Source organism: Homalodisca vitripennis, chromosome 1, assembly GCF_021130785.1.
Source record: "Homalodisca vitripennis isolate AUS2020 chromosome 1, UT_GWSS_2.1, whole genome shotgun sequence".
NCBI classification, from domain to species: Eukaryota; Metazoa; Arthropoda; class Insecta; order Hemiptera; family Cicadellidae; genus Homalodisca; species Homalodisca vitripennis.
Window position 1 is genome coordinate 13748798 of NC_060207.1, and position 25517 is coordinate 13774314.

At 38.3% G+C, this 25517-nt stretch overlaps 1 protein-coding gene across 1 annotated transcript in view; it reads left to right on the forward strand.

The window, feature by feature from the left end:
- The window catches only part of LOC124357434 (protein Daple-like), a 226548-nt gene that overhangs the window by 194419 nt on the left and 6612 nt on the right, over positions 1-25517 (forward strand). Inside the window, exons 5-8 of the mRNA XM_046809243.1 lie at positions 20446-20520; positions 21046-21162; positions 22707-22799; positions 24910-25058. Of these exons, the coding sequence (XP_046665199.1) occupies positions 20446-20520; positions 21046-21162; positions 22707-22799; positions 24910-25058 (434 nt within the window). The remainder of the gene's footprint in view (positions 1-20445; positions 20521-21045; positions 21163-22706; positions 22800-24909; positions 25059-25517) is intronic.

Sequence of the window (25517 nt, forward strand, 5' to 3'; positions counted from 1 at the left end):
ACCTTACAATCCACTTCCTACATAGCCGTGACTACGAGAGTGTTATCGTGATGTGGTTAATGTCGTGACCGTAACAGCTTCTGTATGACCGCGGGGTCTACAGTGTGTTCACAGTCAGTGTACCGCAACTTCTGCGAATATCCTGCTCCACTTCTCCTCCTGTGACACCTTCGCTGTCCTACTAATTTGTCTCCACATCCTACTCACCTTACAATCCACTTCCTACATAGCCGTGACTACGAGAGTGTTATCGTGATGTGGTTAATGTCGTGACCGTAACAGCTTCTGTATGACCGCGGGTCTACAGTGTGTTCACAGTCAGTGTACCGCAACTTCTGCGAATATCCTGCTCCACTTCTCCTCCTGTGACACCTTCGCCGTCCCACTCCTTTGTCTCCACATCCTACTCACCTTACAATCCACTTCCTACATAGCCGTGACTACGAGAGTGTTATCGTGATGTGGTTAATGTCGTGACCGTAACAGCTTCTGTATGACCGCGGGGTCTACAGTGTGTTCACAGTCAGTGTACCGCAACTTCTGCGAATATCCTGCTCCACTTCTCCTCCTGTGACACCTTCGCCTGTCCCTACTAATTTGTCTCCACATCCTACTCACCTTACAATCCACTTCCTACATAGCCGTGACTACGAGAGTGTTATCGTGATGTGGTTAATGTCGTGAACGTAACAGCTTCTGTATGACCGCGGGGTCTACAGTGTGTTCACAGTCAGTGTACCGCAACTTCTGCGAATATCCTGCTCCACTTCTCCTCCTGTGACACCTTCGCTGTCCCTACTAATTTGTCTCCACATCCTACTCACCTTACAATCCACTTCCTACATAGCCGTGACTACGAGAGTCGTTATCGTATGACCGCGGATGTGTGTTCACAATGTACCGTGCGACCGTAACAGACTACGAGAGTGTTATCGTGATGTGGTTAATGTCGTGACCGTAACAGCTGTATGACCGCGGGTCTACAGTGTGTTCACAGTCAGTGTACCGCAACTTCTGCGAATATCCTGCTCCACTTCTCCTCCTGTGACACCTTCGCTGTCCTACTAATTTGTCTCCACATCCTACTCACCTTACAATCCACTTCCTACATAGCCGTGACTACGAGAGTGTTATCGTGATGTGGTTAATGTCGTGAACGTAACAGCTTCTGTATGACCGCGGGGTCTACAGTGTGTTCACAGTCAGTGTACCGCAACTTCTGCGAATATCCTGCTCCACTTCTTGTCCTGTGACACCTTCGCTGTCCTACTAATTTGTCTCCACATCCTACTCACCTTACAATCCACTTCCTACATAGCCGTGACTACGAGAGTGTTATCGTGATGTGGTTAATGTCGTGACCGTAACAGCTACTGTATGACCGCGGGGTCTACAGTGTGTTCACAGTCAGTGTACCGCAACTTCTGCGAATATCCTGCTCCACTTCTTGTCCTGTGACACCTTCGCTGTCCTACTAATTTGTCTCTAGATGTTTCCTGTCACCTTATAGGCAATTTCCTCCACAGCCGTGTATATATGAGATACAATTAATGTGAAATGGCGTATAGTTTGAGATTTTTTAAATAGAAATATAAAATGGATTAATCTGAACTGTTACTGCCTTCAAGCATTATAACAGATACATATACAATGAGATAACTAGGAAAGGAAAGAAATTATAGGAAGTTTATTAGTTTCCACAACCACTTGGGCTGTTAATGGTACTGTTTGTTAGTTACAACCAACTTCTCAAGATAAATTTCGTGTCTCTATATTTTATGCAGTTTATTTTTCGCATGACGTGCCGACAAACATGTCTTGAAGTAATAAAAATTAACAGTCAAGACGATTAGAATAATTGTGTGAACAAATTATCGGAGTTTGAAGTAAATGGTGAAGTTTGTTACTTACACATGTTACATACAAGCTAGTTTCATTTGTACCGATAGTTATGTAATCTACAACGACGCCCGTCGCCGCGACTGAGGGAATTCGCTTAAGACCGGCGTTGTAAGAGGATTAATCAGTCAGTGCACTGGAGGATTAGTGCTGGGTTCTAAACTTTCCCCTGTCCTTTACAACCCTATTTTGTAAATGATTTCTTATGGAGGAATGATGACTGTTGATGATTTTCAGCCTCGTTTTCACGAATATCTTGTACTTGTTACAAATTTCGACAATGTGTTGTCCTTTATACACCAACTCGACTTATAAAATCTTTTTGATTTCTTGTCTATTTGTATCTTCCTTGGCATGAAAAATTAGTGTAGTAACTTTAACAAATTAAACTTCTCAGGGAAGTACTATACTTACGATATTGGTTTCATTAAGTATAAGGCAGTCGCCTATTATTAACTTTTAATATTTAAAACCATTTCCGGCTGTGATGAGGTAATTAATGTTACAATATTGACTAATACTCATTGATATAAAGAAGGTGCAGCCAACTTTAGATGAATTTGTTAAGAAATCTATTGTAACTAAATATAACAAAACATCTCGTAAATAAAGATGTGTACTAGGTTGTTCCCTTACAGACATCAAGTGAAGCCAAGACTAAGGTTGACATCGCCACAGAGTTAACTCGTTATTGCGTGTCTGTGTGCGTGCGTGTGCGTGTTGTTGACGCAGAATGTTAGCACATTTTGTCAACTCGCAAATGTTTGCCCGTGGAGTGCTAACTTGCGCAATCCCTTCAACTTGTCTCATGTTTATTCAGTTGTTTTCAATGCGCGAAACACTTCACACTTGTATTTTCAATGTTGAGGCGCTACACGCGTTCTTCCTATCATTTAAATTGATCTTCGAGTGAAATAGCCTATGTACTAGGTATTGTGGTTGTTGGGTTTAGCTCCAGTTTACTGTCCTCTTAGTGCAGCGTCTGGAATCTGACACTGTCACAGACCTGGCACCTGGAATCTAGAGTCATGTTCGTCTGAAAGGATCCAAACAAAGTCGACGATGAAAAAGCTGAAAATGAACTCTTTACATCATATTGAATGACACCTGCGCACATTTGTGCTTGCTTTCAGGATGACAGGATATTCAGGATGGGTAAGGTTGGGTTAGGGGCCGCCTTATGCTTTTGGTAATGTCACTGAAAAGTGATGAAATATTAATAGGTATATATAGGTTATATATATAGGTAATTTCATTGTTATGGCTATGATAAACGAGGGATTAAGATGTTGGTCCAAAACAACGACTTTTTAAAATATCGGAGGGAGGCATGGGTCCTTCGGTGCACCGTGTTTTATTTTATTATAACTGTTATAGCAAGTGTTGCATTTTAATACAACAACAAATAAAATGTTTAGAAAGAAATGTACTTATACTTAAGGTTTAGTCATACAGTTAAGTTAATTTCATTGTTGTGGTTACGATAAACGAGTGATTAAGTTTTTGGTCCATAACAACGACTTTTTAAAATCTCGGAGGGGGGCATGGGTCCTTCGGTTCATCTTATATATATATGGAATATATATATTGGAAAAATATGCAGACCATAGGGGGACCACCCAGCAATGCAATGATTTTTATTAGATGAACGTGTAACTTTTAGATAGTTGGCAAAATATAAAACTTTCCGAGTGGAACACTCACCATTCACACACATACACATTAAAACATACACAGATGTCCAGAGAGCTATGGAATTAACATATCTGTAGTAACTGAGCTCATAGTTACCGATGAAGGTCCGGCGATGAGGCAGTGAACAAACAATAAACTGTTTAAAGCCGGCCGCACTACAGCCCGAGTAGAACGTCTGAAAGCTGTGCAAACTTCATTACAATCTGGATTTGCATTTGGCCGTTCCCGTTCTGCAGTTCTCGTTCAATATTTCATCTCGAGGTTTGTGATCTTCTTATTCCGAAATGGTTATTTCTGAAAGTGAAAAGATTATTTTACTGAGTGTTTAAAATTAAATCAATATAGATCTGACCTCCGAAATGCAGGTTGGAAATGGGAAAAGCTGTTCCAAACGTAGATTGTGGCTTTGTACTTTCAAACCTTCCGATGCCCTAATAAATAGTTTTACAGGGAAAGTAGCTTCCTGCACGTTTGTCGATAAAGAAGGAGGAAACAACTTTCCAACAAAACGGAGATACGGAGGAGATATGCAACCGTGGTGACACCGGAAATAATGGGCGAACTGAGACAAGTGGGCCATGTCAAGTCAGTGCAGCGCAGCATCGTGTGCCATTGCAGGCACACTGTGAGTGGGCAGCGTGTGGGCGAGCTGAGACAAGCGGGCTATGTCAAGTCAGTGGAGGGCAGCTTCGTGTGCCATTACAGGCACACTGTGAGTGGTTTAGGAGGAGGTAAAGTGTTCCGAGGAGTAAAGTAACAAACGTTTAGTGCGATTGGAATGACGTTTTCGTAGGACCATGGCGAGACCAATCCATTATGCCTTCTATTTATCTTCTAGTACTAAATTTGGGCATTTTGTCACAAATAGTTCGGCATTAATGGCAAGTTTATTTGTGTAGCAGTCCAGGAGAGCACAGCTTGGGATTTCTTTGGGACGGTAGAGAAATTTCACCAGTCAGCCGCGCTACGTTTGGTCGATGTCGAAAGGTATCAAAAGGGTAAAAAATATAAAATTATAATTTATTCCTGAGATAATTTTCTCAACCTGACACATTTAAAACCAACTCTCAGACATGTATCGACTTCTGTCTTAGGAAAAAATTCACTATAGATTTTAAGAAAGTCCAGGTTGTCTAATGCGATGCACATTAGCTCTCAGCTCCTGGACTATGTGGGACTACGATCATAGTTTTACCAAAATTAAACACTTTAAACTCTGCTTCAATAACATATGTTTTCAAGTCTAAACTTGGGTTTTTAAAAGAGACAAGGTCACATTCGTGTAGGTTCGCGCGTTATGCAACTTAGTACCGGAAGTGTTCTGCCAATTTGGCATTCTAAATAAAAAAAAGGCAGACGGGTCGGCGGAACCACGGTTGTTAGTTTGCAATCAGACAGTCGTACGTCATGGCTGATGACGTCACCCAAGGTCACGTGGCTGCAAGGTGTTCCCCGTAGCTGCTTTATTCAGGCTGCCACTTGTTCGCTAGTGTACGTGCTTACTGGCTCGTTGTTCGCTCGCAATCGTCGTTCGCTTTCCTTTCAGACTTGGCCGGTCTATTTTATAATTGTTGGTTTTGATAAAATGATACTTAATTTGAAATGAGTAAATTTAATATTCTGTTACTAAAGAGAAGATGCTTAGGATTCTCTCATATTTCCTCTAGTCCCTTTTTACGAAAAACGAAAAGGATATCCTTTATCATGGTTTAATCGAACCCCTCAATATCAGTGGTGGATCCAAAGGATGTCCCCGCCGAGATTTTTAAAAGTAGTTTTTATGGACAAACAACTTAATCACTCGTTTATTGTAACCACAAATATAACATTAACGCATTAACTTAACTGAACTAAACTTTGATTATGAGTGAATTTCGTTCTAAACATTTTATTCGTTGTTGTATTGAAATGCAACATTTGCTATAACAATAAACTAAAACTCGATGTCCACTCAAAAAATCAGAACTGGATTTGCCTGGATAATCAGGCTTGTAAAAAGTCTTCACCAGTGAGTGCTGTGTAAAAGAAATACACATTTAACAAATTTTATATTACTTATTAGAACATATACTTGGAGGACACAAGTTCAAGGACACAGATAATAATAATACGAAGCTGCGGAAGGAAGTGTTGATCAGAAACCATATATACGGGTGTACACACAGATGACGCCGCTACCCCCCCCCCCCACACCAGCTGTCGTTAAACATTATCCTTTCGGTCAGAACTTAAAGGGCATCTTCACTCAACCAGGATAAAGGACCTCATTGGTTTGAGTTCTCCGAAAAAAGAAATAGAAATACTTATTAAATTGAAACAGAAAAAGTATAAATGAATAAGCTAGTTGTATTTATTTATTTAAGTTTAGATATGTAGTATTTAAGAGTAGGCTCATTTTATTGTACAGTAACACTAATAAATATTGTTCTTTGGTACCTAAATATTGGTAAAATTGCAAGAATAAGGACATTTTAGATGGTGCAGTCCATGTTTGGTTGGTTTTAATTTTTAAATTTAGTTTTAGAGTCTTAGACATTTTTAGAAAACTTGCCTTGAACTTACTTGAAAAAAGACAAACAAAAATACAAACTATAATGATGTTCACTTTTAGTGGAAGAGGTTTAATCCATGATATAATGAAAATTCATATTTATGAAAAACCAAATAGTTTGACACTAAGTTTGACACCTACACGTTGGTAATTAACAGAATCTATCATTAGTTACTTCATGTCCCAGAAAGAAAATATGCCTCCACAGATTTATTTGCCTTCTAGTATTGTATATTTGTTAGTCATGTTTAAACATTCATGAAAGAATCGTTTGTATAATTACAACCAATGATATAAAATATACATAAATATACAATTTTCCTGTATCAGGAAAAACTTCGTTAAAGGGATGCAACTAAAAATACTGTTTTAATTAAAATAAAATTAACAGAATAGAAAAAGGATTGAACCAAATGAAGGGAGACTGGGAAGTACCGGTACACCTACGTCTCGATTCCCGCTGGACTCTCGGACAAACGACATTCCCCACAGTCGCACGTTTATTGTCGTGGTAGTGTAGGTCAGATCATTTACATATCGCCCTTGGTGTATCAGTTTAGTTAACGATCTTGTTGCCAGTGTGTTTTCATAATAGAGTCTGTTTAAGTGTACTTGAAGTACACGGGGAAGTTACCGGTACACCAACGTCTCGTGTTCCCCCTGGACATCTCAGACAAACGACATTACCCCACACAGTCGCACGTTTATTGGTCGTGGTAGTTGTATGGTCCCCAGGTCCATTTACATATCGCCCTTTGTGTAATCAAGTTAGTTAACTAATCTTTGTCCGTGTATCATATAGAGCGTTTAAGTTGTACGTGAATTAGTAACACCGGGAAGTAACCCGGTACACCCTACGTCCCTTCGGTTCCCGCTGGAACTCCTCGTACAAACGACATTCCCGCACATGTCGCAACGTTTATTGTCGTGGTAGTGTAGGTCAAATCATTTACATATCGCCCCTAGGCTGTATCATTTAGTTAACTATCTGTGTCAGTGTTTACATATAGAGCCCTGTTTAAGTGTACGTGAAGTACACGGGAAAGTACCGTACACCTACGTCCTCGGTTCCTCGCAGGTACTCTCAGACACAAACGACATTCCCCACTGTCGCACGGTTTTTATTGTCGTGGTAAGTGTAGGTCAGAATCAGTTACATATCGCCCTTGGTGTATCCGAGTTAGATTAACTATCTGTGTAAGTGTTTCACATAGAGTTGTTTAAGTGTACGTGAAGTACACTGGAAGTAACCGGTACACCTACGTCTCGGTTTCCCCGCCTGGACTCTCGGACAAACGACATGTCCCCAACAGTCGCACGTTATAATTGTCGTGGTAGTGTAGGGTCAGATCAATTTACATTATCGCCCTTGGTGTAATCAGTTGAGTTAACTATCTGTGTCAGTGTTTCATATAGAGTTTGTTTAAGTGTACCGTGGAAGTACACGGGAAGTACCACCGGTACACCTACGTCTCGGTTCCCGGCTGGACCTCTCGGGACAAACGACATTCCCCAACAGGCGCACGTTTAATTGTCCGTGGTAGTGTAGGTCAGGATCATTTACATATCGCCACTTGGTGGTAATCAGTTAGTTTAACTATCTGTGTTCAGTGTTTTCAATATAGAGTAAGATAAGTGTACGTGAAGTACACGGGAAGTAACCGTTACAACCTACGTGTCTCCGCGGTATCCCGCTGTGACTCTTCGGACAAAACGACATGCCCCCACTGTCGGCACGTTTTTATTTGTCGCGGTATGTGTAGGTCAGATCATTTACATATCGCCCTTGGTGTACGTCAGTCAGTTTGAACTAATCTGTGTTCAGTGTTTTTCATATCGAGTTTGTTAAAGTGGTACGTGAAGTACACGGGAAGTTTCCAGGTACACCTATCGTTCATCGGTTACCGCCCCCCCCCCCATGGGAACTCTCGACAAACGACATTCGCCCACTGTTCGCACGTATTTATTGTCCGCGGTAGTGTAAGGTTCATAGATCAATTTACATAACGCCCTTAGGTTGTATCAGTCAGTTAACTATCTGTGTCAGTGTTTCATATAGAGTTTGTTAATTGTGAACGTGATAAGTACACGGGAAGTACCGGGTACACCTACGTCCTCGGTTTCCCGCCTTGGACTCTCGGAGTACAAAACGACATTCCCACACTGTCGCACGTTTTATTGTCGTAGGTAGTGTAGGTCAGAATACATTTTACATATCGCCCTTGGTGGTATCAGTTAGTTAACTAACTTTGTCAGTGTTTCATATAGACTAGTTACAGTTGTACGTGAAGTACACGGAAAGTAACCGGTACGAACACCTACTTCTCGGTTCCCGCTGGAACTCTCTGACAAACCGACATTCCCCACAGTCGTGACGTTTATTTTTGAGTCGTGGTAGATGTAGAGGTCAGAATCATTTAACATATCGCCCTTAGTGTAGTATCATTAGTTAAAAGCTAATCTGTGGTCAGTGTTTCATATAGTAGCTGTTACAGTGTACGTGAAGTATACGGAAGTACCCGGGTACACCTGACGGTCCCACGGTTACCCGCCTTGTCGGACTCTCCAGACAAACGACCAATTCCCCCCACAGACGCACGTTTATTGTCGTGGTAGTGTAAGGTCCAGATCAATTTACATATCGCCGCTTTTGGAGATCAGCAGTTAGTAACAATCTGTGTCCAGTGTTTTCATATAGAGCTGTTCAGTGTACGTGAAGTAACACGAGGAAGTAACCGGGTACACACTCCTACGTCCTGCGGTTTCCCGCTGGACTTCTCGGACAAACGACAGATTCCCCACTGATCGCACACGTTATATTGTACGGCGGTAGTGTTGTTCCAGAATCATTTACCATATCGCCCTTGGAGTATCAGTCCAGTTTAACTATCTGTGTCAGTGATTCATATAGAGTTGTTAATGTACGAGGAAGTACACGGGAAGTACCGTGTACGACCAACGCTACGTCTCGGTTCCCGCAGAGGACTCTCGTGACAAACGACAATTTACCCACACTGTCGCACATCCGCACGTTATTAATGTCGCGGTATGAGTAGGTCAGATCATTTACATATCGCCCTTTGGTGTATAAGTCAGTTAACAATACTGTGTAAGTGTTTCATATAGAGTATGTTAAAGTGTATACGTGTAAGGTCCACGAGAAGTCCCGGTAACTACCTACGTCTCGGATATCCTGCCCGCCAGGACTCTCCGGACTAAACACGACATTCCCCACTGTCGCACGATTAATTGTCGTTGGGTAAGTGGTAAGGTCAGATCATGTTATCATCACTGCCCTTGTGTGTATGCAGTGTGTTAACTAACTGTGTCAGTGTTTTCATATAGAGTTGTTAAAGTGTACTGAAGTACAACGGGCAGTACCCGGTACACAAACCTACGACCGGTCTGCCCGCTGGACTCTCGGACATGGTCTACATTACCCACATTGTCGCACGTTTATTGGTCGTGGGTAGTTGTAGGTCAGTATCATTTACATATCGCCCTTGGTTGTAAACAGTCAAGTTTAGTTAACTATCTGTGTCCGTGTTTTCATATATAGCTTCTTATAAGAGGTACGTGAAGTAGCATCGGGAAGTAAACCGGGTACGAAACACCCTACGTCTCTCGGTTCCCGCTGGACTCTCGGAACAAACGACATTCCCCACTGGCCGCACGTATTTATTGTTCGCGCGTAGTGTTAGGGTCAGATCATTTACCATAATCGCCCTTGGTGTATCAGTCCCAGTTAACTATCTGTGTCAGTGTTTTCCCATATAGAGTTTGTTAAGTGTACGTGAAGCTACACGGGAAAGTACCGGGTACACCTACGTCTCGATTTCCCGCTGGACTCGTCGACATGAGAAACGACAATTCCTCCCCCACTGGTCCGCACACGTTTTTATAGTCGTTGGGTAGATGTAGGTCAGATCATATTACATATCGGCCCTTGGTGTATCAGTCAGTTAAACTAATCTGTGTCCAGTGTGTTTCTCCATATAGAGCTGTTAAGTGGTACGTGAAGTACACTCGGGAAGAACCGGATACAACCCTACGTCTCGGTTTTCCCCGCTGGACTCTCGGACATAAACGACATCTCCCCCACATTGTCCGCACGTTTATTGTCGTGGTAGTGGTAGGTCAGATCATTTATCATATACGCCCTTGGAGTAATCAGTTATTTAACTATCCTGTGTCCAGTGTTTCATATAGAGCTGTTAAGTATAAGTGAAGTAAACCAAAACCGGGAAGTAACCGGTACACGCTACGTCACCCGGTTCCCGCTGGACTCTCAGACAAACGACATTCCCCACAGTCGCAACGTTTATTGTCGTGGTAGTGTAGGTCCGATCATTATAGCATATCGCCCCTTGTGGTGTATCAGTTAGTTAACCTATCTGTGGTCCAGTGTTTTTTCATATAGAGCTGTTAAGTGAGTACGTGAAGTACAACCGGGAATGTAACCTGTACACCTACGTCTCGGTTCCCGCTGGACTCTCGGACAAACGACATTACCAACTGTCGCACGTTATATTGTTCGGCCGGTAGTGTAGGTCAAGATTCATTTACATATCGCCCTTGGTGTGAATCAGCATTAGTTTAACAATCTGTGTCAGCTGTATTCATATAGAGTTGTTAAGTGTACGTGAAGTACACGGGAAGTACCGGTACCCCTACGCCCTCGGTTCCCGCTGGACCCTCTCGGACAAACGAACATTCCCCACTGGTCGCCACGTTTATTGTCGCGGTAAGTGTAGGTTCCAGATCATTTAACATATCGCCCCTTGGTGTATCAGTCAGTTAAACTATCTCTGTTCAGTGTATTTTCATATCGAGGTTGGTTAAAGTGTACGTGAGAAGATACACCGAGAAGTTACCGGTACACCTAACGTCTCGGTTCCCGCTGTGAACTCTTCTCGGAACAAACGACATTCCCCACTGTCCGCACGTTTTATTGTCGTGGTAGTGTAGGTCAGATCATTTAACACATATTCGCGCCCTTGGTTGTATTCAGTATATTAACTAACTTGTCATTGACAGTGTTCATATAAGAGCTAGTTAAAGTGTACGTGAAGTACACGGGAATGTAACCGGTAACAACCGTACGTCCCTCGTGTGCCGCTGTACTCCTCGTGACATACGACAATTCCCACATTGTCGCACGTTTTATTGTCCGTGGTAGTGTAGGTCAGATCATTTTACATATGCGCCCTTGGTTGTATCAGTTAGTTAACTATCTGATGTCAGATAGGTTTTCATATAAGAAGCTGTTAAGAGTGTACGTGAAGTACACGGGAAGATACCGGGTACACCTACGATCTCCCTCGGTTCCCGCTGGACTCCTCGGACAAACGACATTCCCCACTGTCAGCACGTTTATTGTCGGCGGTATTGTAGGTCAGATCATTTACATATCGCCCTTGGTGTAATCAGTTAGTTAACTATCGTGTCAGAGTTTCATGATAGAGCTGTTAAGTGTAGCGTGAAGAGTACACGGGAAGTTACCGGTTACAACCCTACGACTCGGATTCCCGCTGGACTCTCGGACAAACGACATTGCCCCACAGTTTCGGACGTTTAATTGTCGTGTAGTGTAGGTCAGATCATTTACAATATCAGCCCTTTGGGTTGTATCAGTTAGTTAGACTATCGAGTCCAGTGATTTACCATATAGAGCTGTTTAAGTGTACTTGAAGTACTCGGGACTTACCGGTAACACCTATCGTCACGGTTCCACGCTGGACTCTCAGACAAACGCCATTCCCCACACTGTCCGCACGTTAATATTAGTCGCCGGTTAAAGTTGTAGGTCAGATCATTTTACATATCGCCCTTGGTGTATCAGTCAGTTTAACTATCCTGTGTCATGTTTCATATAGAAGTATGTTAAACGTGTACGTGTGAAGTACACCGGAAGTACCGGTACACCTACGTCTTCGGTTCCCGCTGGACACTCGGAACAAACCGACATTCCCCACAGTTCGGAACGTTTATTGTCCGTGGTAGTGTATGGTCAAGATTCACTTTAACATATCGCCCCCTTGTTGTATCATGTCAGTTAACTATCTGTGTCAGTGTTTCATAATAGAGGCTGTGTGTGTAAGTGTTACGTGAAGTACATACCGGGAAGTACCGTGTACACCTACGTCTCGGTTCCCGCTGGACTCTCAACAAAACGACATTCCCGCACAGTCGCACGGTTTATTGTCGTGGTAGTGTAGGTCAGATCTATCTTTTTACAATAACGCCCATTTGAGTGTAATCAGTTAGTATAACTATCTGTGTCAGTGTTTTCATAATAGAGCTGGTTAATTGTATACGTGAAGTCACAGGGGCGGGGGCAAGTTAACAGGTACAAAGTTACCTACGTCTCGGTTCCCGCTGGACTCTCGGACAAACGACATACCCCCCACTGCGCACGTTATATTTGGTCGTGGTAGTGTAGGTCAGATCATTTACCTATAACGACCCTTGGTGTATCAGTCAGTTTAACTATCTGTGGACAGTGTTTACATAATTAGTGAGACTGTTAAGTGTACGTGAAGTAACACGGGAAGAACCGGTACAAACAAACCTATGTCCTCGGTTCCCGCGGGACACCGACAAACGAACATGCCCGCACTGTCGCACGTTTATTGTCGCGGTAGATGTAGGTCAGATCTATTTTACAAATCGCCCTTGGTGTAAACTTCAGTCAGTTACACTATCTGTGTGTCAGAGTATTCATATATGAGTTGCTTAAGTGTACGTGAAGTACACGATGAAGTAACCGGTACACCTACGTCACGTTTCCCGCATGGAACTCTCGGACCAGACGACAATTCCCACTGTCGGCACGTTTTATTGTCGAGGTTATTGTAGGTCATAATCATTTACAATATCTCCCTTGGTGTATCAGTCATTAGAATTTACTATTCTGTGTCAGTGTTTTCATATAGAGTTGTTAAGGTGTACGTGAAGTACGACGAGAAGTACCGGTACAACCTTACGTCTCTCGGTTTCCCGCTTGGACTCTCGGAACATAACGAACATTTCCCCCATTTGTCGCACGTTATATTGTCGTTGGAAGTGTAGGTCAGAAATCATTTACATAATCGCCCTTGGTGTAACAGTTAGAATTAACTATCTGTGTCCAGTGGTTTCAATTATAGAGCTGTTAAGTGTACGTGAAGTAACTCGGGAATTACCAGGTCCCGGTACAACCTACGATCTCTGTTCATCCCGCAGGACCTCTGCCGGACATACGACCATTCCCCACTGTCGCCACGTTTATAGTCGCGGTAAGTGAGTCGTCAGATCAATTTACATATCGCCCTTGGTGTACATCAGTCAGTTAACTAACCTGTGGTCAGTGTTATCATATAAGATTGTTTAAGTATGTACGTGAAGTACACGGGAAGTACCGGTACACCTACGTCCTCTGTTTCCCGCTGGAACTCCTCGGACAAACGACAATTCCCCCACTGTCGCTACGTTTATCTGTCGTGTGGGAGTGTAGGTCAGAATCATTTACATATGACGCCCTTGGTGTATCAGTCCAGGTTCACTCATCTGTTTCAGAGTATTCATATAAGAGCAGTTGAGTGTACGTGAAAGTACACGGGAAGTAAACCGTTACAACTAAAACCTATCGTCTCGGTTTCCTCGCAGGACTGGACCTCTCGTGATAAACGACATTCCCCTTCCCCACAGTCGCACGTTTATTGTCGGGTAGTGTAGGTCCCATATCATTTACCATAACGCCCTTGGTGTTATCAGTTTAGTTAACTATCTGTGTCAGTGTTTTCATATAGAGCCAGGTTTTGTACGGTGAAGACACGGAAGTACCGGTACAGAACCTACGTCCGTTCCCCGCTGGACCTCTCGGATAAACGACATTTCCCCACATCGCACGTTTTATTGTCGTGGTAGTGTAGGTCAGATCCATATTACATATCCCCTCTGGGATAGTTAACTATCTGTTCAGTGTATCATATAGAGCTGTTAAGTGACGTGAATACACGGAAGAACCGGTACACCTACGGTCTCGGGTTCTGCTGGACTCTCAGACAAACGACATTTTTCCCCACAGTCGCACGTTTATTGTCGTGGTAGTGTAGGTCAGATCATTTACATATCGCCCTTGGTGTATCAATCAGTTAACTATCTGTGTCAGTGTTTCATATAGAGCTGTTAAATGAACGTGACACGTAATTTAGGTGAATGTTAAACGTGCTAATGTAAGCAATAGGAGCGTACTCGCTCTCTGGCTGAACCAGTCGTCATCTCATTGTTATTGTATAAACAGATTACGACATTTACTCATATTTTGCAGCTCAAGTAAAGCCAGTCCAATTTAAATATGGTTTTTCTGCTGTATATATCCTCTCCTCTCAGATAACGAATATATATTGAAGATAATTACTTTTTTTGCATAAATTTGTCATATGGATAATCAGCGTGTAATAATACGTTATGAATCAAATCAATTAATAATTATAAATTCCCGTAATGATGAGTTATTTTAATTCCTAGCATTTTCATTTTTTTCCTTTTGGCGGTATTTACAGTGGTGTAATTTTGGGGAGATGAGGGGATCGTCCCCCTCTCCCCCCCAAAAAAGGCCTAAAAATAAATATATATATTCGTATAACCTCAATTCAGCTTGACTGATATTATCAGTAAAATGTTTTACTTTAAATTAGGCTTATATAATTTATTCTGATTTTGATTTATTGCGCTAGAGTCGCGTGTTCTTCACTCAGATTCCCCTCCCCCCCAAACTAAGTTCTAGTTACGCCACTGGAGTTTGAGTTAAGCTCTCGTGGGAAAAGATGACGAAGCGTCTTGAACAAAAAATTGTAAACAATTGAGAAGAAGTGTGCGCAGATCTCTCTTGATTTAAAAAACGGATTGTGCCCTGAATGCCGGATATAATTAATATTTTTTTAAATATTACATTTTAATCCCAAACCACGATTATTTTACAAGTTAAATTTTAATTTTTTTTACTTTTCACGACACGATTTTGGTTACATCTTCCATCGTTTAAATTATGAATGTTCTTAGGTTTATTAAGTTTAATTAAATCTCATATCCGTAATACGTACTGTATATCAAAAGTTGTAATAGATTATTGCCTGAAGTGTAAATTTAATCAATACTAACCAAATGGATATTCCGACTATGATATATATGTTATGTACGAATATTCTATGAGATCTGCAGTTCAATGCCTGTAGTCTTAATCAAATGTTGAATGGAAAGTAAATATGGATCACAGTGTTTCTAATATGGTTGTAAAAACGTCGGTGTTAAGTGGGGACAAAAAGGGTTTCCATGTTGGAGGAGAATAATGGTGAAGTGTTGTCATCAAGCTTCAGCTAATGGCTGAATAACAAAGGACAGAACAAGACACTAAGATTAGCTCTCTATTGTCACAGTCGTTCCACGTTGTGCAAGTTACCTGCAGAATCGAGCTCCTGGCTAGCGCCAACTTCTGTCCGTCTCTTTCCTCAGGGTATCTCGATAAGGAACTGAAATATGGGTATTTATACATAGGAACATCGTGTTTGATGATGGAATATTACTTTTCTTCGAAATTGGCTGAGCATTAGCGTAGCCTAACTGTCCACAAGATATGTCGAGTATTCATCTGTAAACTTTAAATTTTGCATGGAATTTCATTTCTTCATTGACGTGTTTTGATGGTACACGTAATATTCAGGGGATTAGCAAAATGTCTCTTCTGTCTGTCCACAGAATATCTCGAAAACGAACTGAACTATAGACTAGATATATTACATGTAACGTCATATCTACAAAGGCAACATCGTGTTTGATAATGGTATATTCCTCTGTTTTGGATTTTTCTGAGCGTTAGCATAGCCTAACTATTCACATGTCGAGTATGATGTAATCTATAAACTTTAAATTCTGCATGAAATTGTATTTCTACATTGACGTGTTTGATGATGGTACTTGTATCTCTATAGGAGTTACTTCAACGTCATTGAAGTCATCATTCATAGGACTAGCAACATTTCTCTTATTTCTGAAGTATGTACGCTGGATATTTGGAGGATTGAATATTCTATAGGTGTGAAATTTTGTATGCAACTTGGGCGAAGCCTGTTGCGGAAATGTGCTCTAGCGTACTTCTGCCTAGCAATATCTGACTCATTTAAACTGCTATAACTGTTAGTAACTTATATATAACAGGACGTTTGTCCATATCTGGAAAGGGTACAAGAATTTTTTAAAGGATATGCAGATTCCCTTTTAGTCTTATTCTGCCCATCCTCACTGGCCTGTGAGAGGATCTTATCAAGCGGTGTGGTGGTGGGGGGGGGGTCACTACAAGATCGACATTACTGAAAGGAAAGGTCACATACAGAATTTGAATATGCGCTATTTCTAACTCAGGCCCATACCCCGACCCCTAGACAGCTTTATCAAAAATATATACTGGATGTAATCAAGTCCTGATACGCCGGGATATATTCCAAACGGATTGAGATATCAATGTAAAATTTTCACATAGTACCTATTAAAATACATTTTTTTGGACTTTTTGAAGGATAAAAATATTGTTATCCTTTGGAGTATATCCAGGTGTATCAGGACTTAATTTAGACCCTGTATGATATAAATGTAGAGTTACATTATACAAACACATTATATTATAATTTCAGATGGTTCTTAATCCACTTAAAACAGTCCATATTGTGAATTCAAGTTTAACATTAACTAGTTGTGTGTCGGTTCTTAATCTCATACAATAATTACATATACTACTAGCAGGGTTTAATGGACATAATGGCGCTACACCAAGGGTTGTGCGGGCCCCGGAAAAGATATTCGCCCGGGCCCCATCATGTAGCTTCAAATAGACTGGCCCCGGTAAAATTGTACAAAACGCGGTCTGAGTACATACCTGGTACAACATCTAGCATCTCGGTTATGTCTGCTTCAGGACTATTGAACAAGACATAAAACTTGCCCCAAGCCGGTGTTCTGTGCTGTTGAAATGGCAAACGGACATATGACAGCCCGGTGACTACTCGACAGACTGACTATGTTGTACATTTTAACAAAATAACAACACAACATATAACAACTAAATCTGGGGGGAATTTACTATTTAACACAGTGTAATGTAAACTAAATGATCATTGTAGAATAAACAACCAATCGGTGTAGGTGTGAATGTTGCCACAAGATATACATGCAGACTGAGTATATCTGCCATAAGACTGTTATCAGTGGCTCACAGGTGGTTGTCGAGTGCAAACTTGGCTTTAGCTTTATGAGCATTGCATTTCAAAGGGCTTGTTCCATATTCCAAATAGAGTGCCCCTCAATATACTGTATATTGTTTTGGTATAGATTGTATAATCCCATTATTAATTATTTTAAAAAGACAATGTTAAAAAGTTTGTTAAAATACGTTTAAACAAACTTGTTTTTACAAGAAATCAGTTAACACTACGTTTCGAGATCTTCAATCTGATTTCTTCTTCAGGTAAAGAACTAACCTAATACATAATTACAAACTAGGTTAAAATAAACAAATCTTACCAAAGCGTTATGGCACGCCTAAGTCAGGAATCACAACCTACACGTTTTCACTGAACGATGGCAAATGTCCGGAAAAATCCTGTTTCCTTCACAATCCTTCCATCGTCAAAAATAACCTTCAAACAAAGAATTGTTTTTACAATGGTAAATATTTGAAGGTAATAAAATTGTTTCATACATTTTCCATTGTTCAGTGATATAAAGAACGGAGTAATTTTTTCCACTGTTGTTTCTCATTGTGGTTGTAGTGATTCCTGGCATGTGAGTCACAATGCTTTGATACGATTTGTTCATTTTAACCTACACTTTAATTATGTGCTGGGTCAGTTATTCACCTGAGAAAGAGAGCAGATTACAGATCTCGAAATGTTGTGTGATGGGGCCATAAATGATTGTTAAGTCCGGAAAAATCTTGGCACTTTCATAAATGATCTTTATTGAATTAGGGGTAAAATGAATAGAAGATACATAAATTGGTGTTTTAAATTTACCCGACTGTGTTATTTGAGTTAATGTGAACAAAATCATTTCATCAGATTCAATATCACTTTTTATAAAATAATTGGACAATTTAAACCCCAAGTATTCCAGTAGGAGTATAATATCAAGAGTAACTATTTAGAACAAGGTACAAAAGTTTTTATTTTACCAGTGAAATATTGTGAGTTTCTTGCAGCATAGTGATGTATATGTATAGTTTGACTATAACTTGTTTAAGGTACATCTAGACTCATTCTAATTTGAAAGGTGTAATAAATATTAAACTTCCTATAATAAATCACTGATTTTTGGACATTACGAGTAATTGAGACATAAATGAATCTATAAAATGTAGATTATATTGGCATGTAATGGACTGTACAGGGTATATCTATTACAGAAAGCCTTCAGACTTTTATTCAAGAGATAGTGTTTCTTATCTTGTTTCTTGCAACCAGTGAGATATGCAAATCTATCAGCTATCAGGCTTATCTTGCCAATCAATAGCAGATCATTACTAGGTCATGCTGTACTCAATTTTCTGCAACAAGCTGATGAAATCGCTTCCAAATGTTTGAGGCAGTCTTTGATCAAACCCATCCAACGTAGATGAATCATTGTGTAATTTTTCATGAAATTAAAAACATTTGGAAACAGGGTTCAATTTAAAATTAAAATACATTTTAAAGCGATCTATACACAGAGTATTATTATTATTATTAAACTGAAGAAACCACAAAGTTAGAAGTTAGACAAACAACAATGTTTATTTTCATAGACCTACAAATATCTGTTGGGCATAAAGTAATATGAAAGTTTAATGTAATAACTAACTACTTCATTGACATCCTTTATTAATTAGATGGATAGGTTCTCAATACTAGATATTATGCTGTTTTCAATAATAATACAGTTGTAGTATTAAGTGAAGAATACAAGCATGATATCAAGTGAAACGATGAGAACGAGTACGAGTACAACTGATTCAAGTGGTACATCCATTACTGAGATCATCTCTATTCTTACTCCATATGTTCAAGTGTACTTCTTCAATTGTCTTTAATTGGTGCTTAAATATGTGATAGAAATAGATTCAAATGGCAGAGGTACATCTCTATTCTTAATCTATGTGTTCCAAGTCATACCTCTTAAGTAATCTTTATTCTGTAGGTATTTTGTCAGAATTATTCAATTGACAGAGGTAAATCTTTATTCTAATTACTTACGTTTAAGTTGTACTTCTTCAGTACTCTTTATTTTGTGCATTAAGTATGGTATAGAATTTGATTCAAGTGGCAGGAGCAAATCTCTATGATCATTTGACAAGTTTAATTGTCACCAATTTATTGTTCGTTCATGTTCATGAGCCAAGGAACAAATCCTCTATAGCTCGTAGTGACTGACTGTAGTTGAGAGTTATGATTCTGAATATTGGAGTGGAATCATCAGAGTTACATCACCAGCAGTTGAAGCAACAGAGAAAGTGACAGGACCATTTAACAGGGTTTCAGTGGGTCAGTTGGTATGAGACTTACAAGGCAGGACAGGACCAGACTGTCCGGGGTCCAGTCATCCATCACTCACTCACTCACTTACTGACACTAGCTTATCCCATCTGGTCAGTAGTAGTGACCTTTCCTGTACGGAATTATCCATATGTGAGCCAAAATTATAATATCTTCAAACAAGATATATAAATTTGTTTCAATTTGTATGTATATCAATGTTATAAAACTGAATATCTGTGCTCTATTTTGGGATCTGAATAGTATACACAATGTATACTACCAGTATATATATACTTTACACCAAGACATAGATTTTTAGCTGATTGGTACTTTTGGAGTATAATGATCAAGTTTATAGGTCATGAAAATTATATGTAAGTTGTTAATTTAGATATACAGTATATAAATTAATCATATATATGTTTTAACGATCCAAAATTTGTATACTGCTAAACAGTCCAAAACCAATGGCGCAGTGGATCTTTGCAGATTTAGATTTGTTGAATTCCATTTTTCCATTCTTGAATCCGAATCTTTGTTGAAGGGATTTGAGATTAGGCTTCAACATGTCGCTAACAGTGATTGGTGATGTAACAATTAGCCACATTTTGTTTTATCCACAAAAACGAACTTGTTGTCATGCTTGTGTTCTGTATTATATCACTAGTTATTAGAAGATTGGATAATTTACTCAGTTGTAAAATTATGTATATTGTTCTGATACTTACTCAAACTAATAGAGTGTTTTGATTTCAGCTAAGAACGGAGAAAGAGAAAATGGTTGAATGGAAAGAAAGACTAGAACGTGAGAAAAATGAAGCATATCGCCAGGTAAATTGAATATAAGATAATACAGGGTATGTTTTGTATAGAATTAAATTTTCCTTTATAAATGCCTGTTTCAAAAATATGAGGGCTGTTCAATAAAGAATTATCATAATTTTTTTGCGGTCATAATTTTCCATGCTAAAATTTAATCTTATGGTATTACATTAGCTAGCTTAATGTAAAACAATCACGTATTAGTAGTTTTATTGTTGGGATACCCTGTTCCTGCCTGTGAAATGGCATTCTAATTTCCAAATATCCAATAACTGAGCCAGGGAGCCTAATAACAGCCAAAAATGAGCTGTAAACAGTTTTAATGAAGAGGTTACTCAAGCAACTGTTCACATTACGATACACGTTAAATTATAGTTTAGAAGTTTAGCTGCTCAGAAGTTCAATAGTCAACAATCATACAGGATACATACTTAACTATGCCATCAGTGTATCCGGTGAAAATTAGTTAATAAGTTAAACAGTTATTACATATTTTACTTCTTAATTGAGATTGAACTGATGTGTTTATTGAAGCTGAAGCTACAAGCGGAAGAGTCAGAGACCACCAGGCGCAGACTGGAGAGAGCCCGCAATGATGTGGTACGCCAGGTTACGGCCATTGTGGCGGAAAAAGACTCCCTGGAGAGAGAGGTGATTATGTTTTATGTACAAACAGAGCTTACTTTGTAATTTTATCCTTCCCACGTCCCTTTGTTAATCAGAATAAAGTTTAGGCTGAAGTTACAGATTTATTTGTTGTAGAAACTTTAAACCTACCAACTTTAACTATCAAAAATTTAAAGTTAATAAATTAATTAAAAGAAATATACAATGCCATAACGTTGTAAATGCCAAATGTTTCAGAATAAAGAAATAACATTCTGATTTTAAAATTTATTTAAAAATATTTATAAATAAATATGTTTTAAGCTGTAAACATTTGGATACAGCTATGAACTAAGTGTGGTGTACATTGGTTGAATAGGTATGTGGCAATAAATTATTAAAAACTGATTTTGGCTAAAACGTAAATGCCACTAAAGTCCAAATGCAAAATGTAGTAAATGCCAGAAAACTTGCACTGTACAAAATTATTGCATGGTAAGTAAAACAATATTATTGAAGTAATTAGATATTCAAGTTAAAATTAAAGCACATATTAAACTTCATTCCCTTCCTTGAGTCGGTTAGAAGAGAGTTTAGTTCTTCCTTCCCACACACTTAAAAGAACTTTGTTCTATATAACAAGTCTGGAGAGCTTTATTGTACAGTGTGTAGAACTTTGTTCTTTATAACAAGTCTGGAGGGCTTTATTGTATAGTGTGTACCAAATCCTCATATGAACCCATACCATACATTCACTTACTCACAGACTTGGGTATTTTTGCACTTCCCAACTAAGTCCTATCAAAATTACAAGTGAAGAATAACACATTATAATATATGTTGAGGTCTTTGTGTGTTGTCATAAACCATTGAATCAAGAAGCTTCACTGTCATCACATACACAAGTGTGCAATAGATATTGTCATGAACATAGTAAACATGTATTATAACATAACGTATTCATAACAATTATTATAAATAAAAACTATATTACAATACAATTACTTTCCTTTAGGTGGTTGATGTATTTGTAATCCAAAAATAAACATTATTCTAAAGTTAAAAATTAAAAAGTGATCAACTAAAATACACAAGGTATCAAACATAAATACACAAAAAAACAATTAATTACCAACATTAAGACAAAAGACCTTCAACACAAACATTGTGAAATGTTCTGATTTTCCCCTACAATTTTATTTGGTTATTGGATTTTCATTTGTATCTTTTGTCAAATTCTTATTTTTATTTATTAATATTTCTTAAATATATTGATTAAATTTGTCAAAACACAAGAAATTGAATGTTGAGGTGTTTGTGTCATGTCACAATACTTTGTGAATTGGCATTCTGATTTCTCACAATTGAGTTATGTTGGTTTCATTTCTATCTTTTCTTGAATTCTTATTTCTATTAATTAACATTTCTTGAATATATTGATTACATTTTTTGTATTATGAAATGTTAACATCTCTGTGTCACAGAGTTCTGTCCTAATGTATTTTCCAGAATTATTGATCAAGTATTGTTTATCTCATTAATGAATTAAAGAAACAAGTTTTCTGAAATATGGAAATGTTCTTTTATAGAATCTACGACTCAAAGAAGCGTTAGAAGACATTGAAAGAAAAAGTCACCGAAGTGGAAGGAGCACTCACAGCGTTCATGGCTTGGAAAAAGAGGTAACAATTGTTATTGAAAATGAAGTTATCACAATAATAGGCATATCTTTAAGTATAGTTACATTTAACCCTTTTAATACTGAAGATGGCTGTGAGAAATAGTCCATACTAGTGTGAAAAGTGCTGGATTCATTGACATCAATGCTACAAATGTGTTAAAGCACATTTTTCTCCTTATTTTCAGTATTTTGGTTAAATATTGTTAGAATCTAAATGCTTCAGTCTAGTGTTTTTCATTCTTTACCTGCCTGTGGATGATGTAGCTGGGGGGTTTTCCAATTGCGTTTTTGTAAAGAAGAACCTGGCTGTTTTGGAACTTGAATTGTTTCGGGTTTGGAATTAGTACCATAAACAAGTCCCGGTCTGAAATTTTGTTTCCCCCATTTGATCTTGAACTTGTCTACATTTTATTATCTGGCAGATTTCGTTCCGGAATGATATGGTAATATTACATTCCGCAAGCCTTTGATCTTATATTTAAGATGTGTCATATTCCACTACATGAATGCCTTAATGATATTTACAAATAAATTTCAAACATAACATATCTACTCAACTAATTATCATCCATTATAACCTAGATTATTACGAATATTCGTGTGTAAACAAGTATTATAGACATCTATCTTGATATACAGTACAATAATACCAATTAACATTTTAAACCTCCCATAAAATTACTAATTATCAGTGACAGTACTGATAATCAATGCAAACTAAATAATTCAATTTTAAAATTTTACTTAAATTACCATTTTGAGAAAGTAAATTAAAAATAGTAAAATAACAATTATGTTAAAGGACAATTATCTGAAATAAAGGCAAGTTTAAGGATTAATAACCACTTGAATCTCAAATAACAGTCTTTCTAAATAATAGTTTAGTAGAGCAACAGTGCTAGAACATCTTGGCAAGTTCAGTAAACTGCTCCGGTTCCGGAACGGTCCTAAGGAACTGTTCCATTTCTTTGGGCACATCTCTACAATTTTGGGATGTTTGTTTTGTTTAGAATTGCAATTGCAGTGTTCTGCCGATTGTTTTGGTTATTACAATTGGTGATTTGTGCAATAAATATTTTGTTATTATTTTGAAAGTGTTTTATTTTTTTGCAATGTACACAATGAGTAATGACAAATTCATCCAACCAAGTAACAAAAGCTTTATTTTTTCACTTATGTTAAGTCTGAAATTTTTGCTACAAAAATAACTACATGAAGTCCAATGTTTATTATTGTATTGCAATAAATTATTCATACACATTTTGCATATTTTAGAGCATATTAGTAAAAAATTTGTAACTTAAAAGTAACATAATTGAAAATATTTGTAAAGTTGTGTATTAATGTAGCTGTAACTTGTGTGCTGATGGTCTAAGACGCCAGACTATTCAGAGATAGTGCAGTTTCAAATCCTGTCTCTGACTGTTGCAATTTTTGTTATTGTACTGTACTGACTTTCCCCCTTATTCTGTTTGATAGCTTCCTCACAAAGGCCAGCGGCCTATGAGGACAGCCAGAAAAAGGCTTGAAAGGGCCTTTTCTAAAAAAAAGAAATGTTGCCACATAACAAATTTTAATACTTGTATAATTTATAGATTGTTCTGCCCATTAATTTGAAAATTGCGGAAAACTTAAAATAAAATGTATAGGTACATTACTTTTGGTAAAAGTAATAACTTTTATATAATTTTCATTTTTAAAATTTTCATTCTTTTAAAGCCAGTTTATTCTTTACTACATGGTACAAAGTTGAAGAAAATAAGTTAAAAAGTAAAGAATTTAATTAATCAATTAGAATAAAAGAACAAACTCACTACAATTAGTGCGTAAGGCAGGAACCAAATAAAACTAAAGGTTTGTAATTTGTATTTGCTGCAAGCCAGTTTTAATTTAAAGAGTTATAAAGTAGAAAAGTACAGTGGCAAGGCAAGCTGTGCTTCATTAAATCTTTCATGCATGACAACTTAAAAATATGACAGACTTAATGAAGCACCACTTCATTCTAGACTCACCACTCCACTATGTTTCTCTCTTAGTTAGTTTAGTTTTACAGTGACTACCTTATTCTATTTGTGAGATTATATAAAGAAGGGAAAAATTGTTTGTTCCAGGTGTGCGATTTGAAACAGGTGGCAAAACAAAGTGCCACCCTAAACAGTCAACTGAAGAAGGGCATGAAACACCTGGCGACTTGCAGGCGGCGCAAGTGTTCGGTCTGTGCGTACACCCGCGCTACCTTCGGAGAGTATGCGGCTAATGAGTAAGTGGAAACATTGCATCAGTATATTATTTATAAAATTATAGAATGGAATACAATATAAATAGGATAAGTAGTACATAAAAAATACTAAAAGAAATTTCCTCAATGTTTATAAAGTGCTATATTAAAAATATGCCTTCTCAACATTATTTATTTAACGATAAATTAACTATGTTTTACATTTTGCAATTTTATAAGTATTTAATTTTGCTTTCAATTCCATCGGTCTTATAATTCTTTTAAAATTTCATAAAGTCATTACCTTAATTAATTAAATGCAAATTTCTTTTACGTTTGCCTTACTTGTCCCTTCGGTGTAGCCAGATATATGTGTATTAGATGAGGATAAGTACTCGAGCGTTGACCCAAAGATAGGCCTAAACCAGTGATACATTAATTATCAGGCTGACGTACTGACCTCTGTGTTGTCCCAGTGAGTAAAAGGATTTTAATTAGTTT